The following is a 6,000-nucleotide window of genomic DNA, read 5'->3' as shown; positions in this document are numbered from 1 at the left end:
CGCTCCAAGCATAAGTGACACCAAAACACATCACCACGGAATAATCAGCTCACCAAGTGTTCTCGTCATCTTTAAGTGCCATATTGAGAGGACGTCAGGACTGCGGGAGCCCGTCGCTGCTACGCACCAGCTGCATGCGCGTTGACACTACGAGGAAGACCCTTCGTGACGAGCACCATCCGCGCTTTCGCGAATTTCCGAGAGAAGAATGGCGGCAATACCGTCACCGTCGTCCTCGTCGTCGTCGTCGTCGTCGTCGTCGTCGTCGTCGTCGTCGTCGTCGTCGTCGTCGTCGTCGTCGTCGTCGTCGTCGTCGTCGTCGTCGTCGTCGTCGTCGTCGTCGTCGTCGTCGTCGTCGTCGTCGTCGTCGTCGTCGTCGTCGTCGTCGTCGTCGTCGTCGTCGTCGTCGTCGTCGTCGTCGTCGTCGTCGTCGTCGTCGTCGTCGTCGTCGTCGTCGTCGTCGTCGTCGTCGTCGTCGTCGTCGTCGTCGTCGTCGTCGTCGTCGTCGTCGTCGTCGTCGTCGTCGTCGTCGTCGTCGTCGTCGTCGTCGTCGTCGTCGTCGTCGTCGTCGTCGTCGTCGTCGTCGTCGTCGTCGTCGTCGTCGTCGTCGTCGTCGTCGTCGTCGTCGTCGTCGTCGTCGTCGTCGTCGTCGTCGTCGTCGTCGTCGTCGTCGTCGTCGTCGTCGTCGTCGTCGTCGTCGTCGTCGTCGTCGTCGTCGTCGTCGTCGTCGTCGTCGTCGTCGTCGTCGTCGTCGTCGTCGTCGTCGTCGTCGTCGTCGTCGTCGTCGTCGTCGTCGTTATCGTTGTCGATATTCACGCGATCAGTGACAGAGGCACGAGCGGGACTCGCGACACCACATCGCTCGTACCGCTCGCATGCACTTGCCATTTTTTTTCTTTCTTCTCTATCTCTCTATCTCTCCCCCGTCTCTCTCACTCACTCGCTCCCTCTCTCTATCTCTCCCCCGCCTCTCTCACTCACTCGCTCACTCGCTCCCTCTCTCTCTCTCTCTCTCTCTCACACCCTCGCGCACGCGCGCGCACACACACACACACTCTCTCTCTCTCTCTATATATATATATATATATACACACGCATGTATATACACGCATATATATCTCGAGAAACAGTCAAGCACACCTGCGCCGCTCCCCGGAGACGGACGATGGAACGTGCGCGGGAGTGGCGGAGAATTCAAATATGAGAAGGGCCAAATATCGAAGGGCCAAAAAGGTGTCGGCCACGCTCCGTGCGAGGCCCGAGGCGGGGACTGAGGAGAAGAGGTCAATGGGTGAGAGAGGTGCTTGCCGAACGCGCGAGAGCCTCGTTAAATGATAATTTGACGTTAAGTATCGATCGGTATCGATCTTGGGGTTATTGGGATGGGGCATTGGTCTCGGCGTTTCATCGTACTACCCCTGTGAAAACGTATACAAGTTACATTGAAATAAATGACAGTCAGCGGCGAGCGATAAAATTTACCACAATGATTTTGAAATATCACATTTTAGTACATTGTTGTTATTATCTTGGGCCGAAGAAATATCAAATTATCGTTTAAAGTGCGAGCGAAGTTTCGGTTATCGCGTTATGTCGGGGCAGACGTTTTATTGCGAGCTTTAGTGGTTTAAAATTAATGAAAATTAGCGTCGTGCGTTGAGACGAGGCGCGGCCTCCGAGAAGAAGCCATAGTCGCCAAGCCGTGTGACCGCGAAGGTTAACCTTTAGTGAAATACCGTGGCCTTAAAAGAATGTATATTAAGCGGCAAATGGGTCGCCGATGATAACGAGAATCGCAACAATTGTAAGAGGGAGAGAGAGAGAGAGAGAGAGAGAGAGAGAGATTTTATCAAAGCGAGCTTTATAGGTGGGCGAACGGAGGAAAAATCTCGCGGTGCACGGGTTAATCGCCGGTGTCGCCGTCTGCCGTATTAATCCGAATAAGCTGCGTGCGCGCGGCGGACTTGAGCGACGTGGGATTCGACCTCGTGTTATTGGTAAACGAGCGACACTCCTCGGTAGCAAGGATTATTGTTCGCGGGAGGTGTTAATACGCGGGCATGGAAATAATCGGCGGCACCTCGAGCACGCTGTCCAAGTGGCAGGTTGCTTTGATTGTCGGTGCGCCGGTCGTCCTGGGAATCGGTTATGTATACTTTAGGAATAAGGACACGTCGAAAAAGAAGCCGGGCAAGAGTAAAGAGAAAAAGCTAGCCACTCTGAACAAACAAGAAAAGCAGAAATCTCTTATAGAGTCGTCAAGAGTCTTTGATGAGGTTAGATTCCATAAATTTCATTGCGTAATAATCATTTTCTACTAATTCCCGTCCAATTATCAACTTTCCGTAACGTTTCGTAATCCATTAAGTCTCTATTCCTATCTCTGTAAGTCTGTCTGTCTGTCTGTCTCTCTCTCTCTCTCTCTCTCTCTCTCTCTCTCTCTCTTTCATTTTATTCTTATAGTGCTTAGAATCACATAAAAAAAAATGTATTTTTCCTTTAACTAGTTTACGATTTGATAAAAATATTTTATTTAAATATAAGATTCTTTCATTAATTATTTTTTGCGAACTTTTTATAATTGCCGGCACATTTTACCGACCTCACCCGTTATCTAATTTATAAGATCTTCTGTTTAAATTATTCATTGCGCACTCTTTAAATTGCAAAATCTTATAATTACCTGTAACAATGATAAATGAAAAATCTTTATAAATAAATGAATAAATAAATATATATATATATATATATATATATACACACATACATATGCGTACTAAAAATTATATGATTATTTAAGTAATTTAAATGATTATACGATAGCGTAACATTTCATTTTATAATTTGAATGTGAAGATGTATATTAAAAAAAAAAATAGATATCTTTTATAATTTCATAAACACGCATAATTTTTCTTTTCATCTTAATTTTATTTTTTTCTTATAGATAATTATTTGATGCATTTACTTTTTATTGATTAAAAGTGACTCTTATTTTATATTATTTCAATACAACTTTTCCAATATTACATTTTCCCATTATTGGCGTAGTTTTATTCCTCTAATAACTAAAATTTATTACTTTTCTGTATTGCAAATTGAACGATCTAATTATAATATGTATGAACGTATTTTTGTAAATAGACACCACTGGGACAGGCAAATGCATTCAAATCAAAGGGGAATCAATTTTTTAATATAGGAAAGTATGACGAAGCTATTTGTAATTATAATATGGCTATCGATACATGTCCAAAAGAAAATTCCGAAGAACTTGCCACATTCTATCAAAATCGAGCAGCGGCTTACGAGAAATTGGTAATTACTTCGATACATAAAGATTGAACTCCGTATATTGTTTACTTTACTTTATTCTAATACAAACTTTGTTTATAGCAAAAGTTTAGCGCAGTTAAGGCCGACTGTACTCAAGCACTCGAATTGAACCCTAAATATATTAAGGCTTTAACGCGTAGAGCAAGAGTCCTGGAATTATCTAATGATTTAGAGACAGCTTTAGAAGATATGACACTCGCTTATTTCCTGGAGAACTTTTCGAATGAAAGCACATTATGCGAAGCGGATAAAATATTAAGGAAACTTAGTAAGTAGTAAATCACTGATTAACTATTTCAATTTGAAGAAAAGTAACATACCCATTTCGTAAATTAATCACGTTTATTGGACTGAATTATTTTAAATACCCCTATTATCTTCCAACATATCAATATATAATTTTTAATAGATAGAATTATTATAAATTCAATGTGATTTAGTAACTTTTTACTTGAAAGCAATATTCGAAGAAACAATGTTTCTTTATATATATATATATGTTTGTTATTTTACTTTATACAGGTCTAAAGAATACACAGGAGTATGTGCAAAACAGAAAACCTCTTATGCCCAGTAAATACTTTATTAACAATTATTTGTCAGGCTTTAACAATGATCCTATTCTAAATGAAATGAAAACTTCATCGCTCGACGAGAGCACGTAAGTGTTTTCATGAAATTAATATAATTGAATTATAATAAAAATAAATATGATAAAAGTATTAAAACTAAGGAATTGTCATTGTCATTTTATTATTTAGGCCATATAACCGAGCATTATTAGCATTAAAGAATCAAGAATATGACAATATAATACCCCTCTGCACGGAAGCGTTAAATAATCTTAGCTCAGATGACGATTCATTGAACAAATTGAAAATTACTTTATTAAGAACCACATTTTATATACTTTGTCAAAATAATGAGGCTTTAGCCGAACTTAATACAATTATTGACAGCGATAAGTGCACTCCAGAACTGAAAGTCAATGCTTTAATTAAAAGAGCAAATTTGTATATACAACTTGACGATTTAAAAAGAAGTTTTGAAGATTTAACAGAAGCTGAAAAAATTGATCCACAGTGTGGTGACATTTATCACAATCGAGGACAGGTAAAATATACGATTCATTGTAGATAAAATATTAATAAAGGCAAATGTAATAATAATTAATGCAAAAGCAAGCACATTTACCGTATAGTAAGTGCAATTGTAGTCATTCAACTTACTGTCGTCGTCGGATGAATTTAAAATTTCATATTTACTTATAAAATGCAATAACGGTTATGAATTGCAAGAGCTACATAATGAATAATAATGTTATCATAATATTTTTATTTTTAGATTCATTTTGTTTTAGAAAATTTTAAAGAAGCAAGCAAGGACTTTAAAAGATCTGTAGAACTTAATCCAGATTTCGGTATAACATTTGCACAGAAATGTTACATGGATTATCATTACTCCAAATTGATATCCGATACGAATTTAGCGAAAGATGTAATAAGCGACTTCAAAGAATCATTTGAAAAATTTCCAGATTGCATACATTGCTATATTTTGTATGGCCAGGTAAATCATAAGCAAAAAAAAATTACAATTCTTATTTGAATTCATATTATAAGGTTGGCGAGTAATTTTTTCATTTTACATTATAGGCATTAATGACTGATAATGAATACGAAAAAGCAGATATGTACTTTACCGAAGCTTTAAAGATGGATCCTAACAATGCCACAGTTTATATATACAGAGGATTGATATGTTTGAGATGGAAAAATGATACTGAAAAAGCCATAGAGTTTATTCATAAAGCATTAGAATTTGATGACAAATGTGAATACGCATATGATGTTTTAGGCACAATGGAGGTTCAACGGTAAAAGCTTAAATTCTACAATATTTAAATTTAAAAATTTACCACAAATTGTTACTAATTAGGAAGAAACTTTTTATCTATTTCTTTTTTGTTTTGTTTGTAATGTAACTCAAATCAAATTATTTAACGAAAAATTTTCTATCTTACAGAGGAAACTTAAAATATGCAATAAGTCTTTTCGATAAAGCAATACCATTGGCACGTACTCTTCATGAAATAACACAAACTTTTAACTTACGGGATATTACCAAATCTCAGCTTATGGTGTCAGAAAGATTAGGAACTGGATTTGAGCACATAATCAAATTTTAAGATTATTAATTAAACAAAAAGGGAATAATGAAATTGCCAGAATAGCGACATTTACAAATGACATTTAATCAAGACGAGAAACTATTGAGAAAAAGTCGAAATAACGAATTACGATAAAATACTTCTTGTAAAATAAAATTTGTATTTAGCTGGTTTCTTAAATGAATTAATTGAATTGAAAATGGGGATGAAAAATTTAAACTGTCACTTGTAACGAAGATAATAGAATGTTTTATTTGTTATCAATCATTGTACTAATTAATTACAAAGGCATTTATTTTTGGTGTGACTAATCATTTTTATATCTTATAATTAATAGTTATTTTTTAATGCTTTAAGTGTACGAAATACTTCTAAATTATAATGAAAAATATAATTTTTCAAGATTAAAGCTACTGGATGATTTTAATAAAAATTCTGATATTTAATCGCCTATATGTTTTGTATATTAAATTATTCAAAATCTTCAAACAATT

The 6,000-nt window shown here is 37.1% G+C and overlaps 2 protein-coding genes across 2 annotated transcripts in view; one reads left to right on the top strand and one right to left on the bottom strand.

Annotated features, from left to right (window-relative positions):
• The window catches only part of TBC1D23 (TBC1 domain family member 23), a 5,857-nt gene extending 5,616 nt beyond the window's left edge, over window positions 1-241 (bottom strand). Inside the window, exon 1 of the mRNA XM_011502092.1 lies at window positions 54-241. Coding sequence (XP_011500394.1) covers window positions 54-82 — 29 coding nt within the window. The 5' untranslated portion in view covers window positions 83-241. The remainder of the gene's footprint in view (window positions 1-53) is intronic.
• A 1,028-nt stretch (window positions 242-1,269) lies between these two features.
• Window positions 1,270-5,701, top strand: Tom70 (translocase of outer membrane 70). Its single transcript, XM_011502091.1, has 8 exons — window positions 1,270-2,264; window positions 3,145-3,318; window positions 3,397-3,604; window positions 3,859-3,997; window positions 4,098-4,449; window positions 4,681-4,905; window positions 4,992-5,212; window positions 5,362-5,701. Exons 1-8 carry the CDS (start codon window positions 2,061-2,063, stop codon window positions 5,522-5,524), a joined length of 1,686 nt encoding a protein of 561 aa, XP_011500393.1. The 5' UTR covers window positions 1,270-2,060; the 3' UTR covers window positions 5,525-5,701.
• Window positions 5,702-6,000: the final 299 nt, after the last annotated feature.

The sequence above is a fragment of the Ceratosolen solmsi genome, unplaced genomic scaffold (assembly GCF_000503995.2).
Source record: "Ceratosolen solmsi marchali unplaced genomic scaffold, CerSol_1.0 scaffold43, whole genome shotgun sequence".
NCBI lineage: Eukaryota > Metazoa > Arthropoda > Insecta > Hymenoptera > Agaonidae > Ceratosolen > Ceratosolen solmsi.
Note: the sequence above shows the minus strand (reverse complement) of the source record. Positions and strands in the feature narration are given on the sequence as shown.

Coding starts and splice junctions, on each gene's coding strand:
- Tom70 (XM_011502091.1), top strand. CDS start 2,061: ATGGAAATAATCGGCGGCACCTCGAGCACGCTGTCCAAGTGGCAGGTT. Junction 4,450..4,680: donor TTTATCACAATCGAGGACAG/GTAAAATATACG, acceptor TTTTATTTTTAG/ATTCATTTTGTTTTAGAAAA. Junction 5,213..5,361: donor GGCACAATGGAGGTTCAACG/GTAAAAGCTTAA, acceptor TCTATCTTACAG/AGGAAACTTAAAATATGCAA.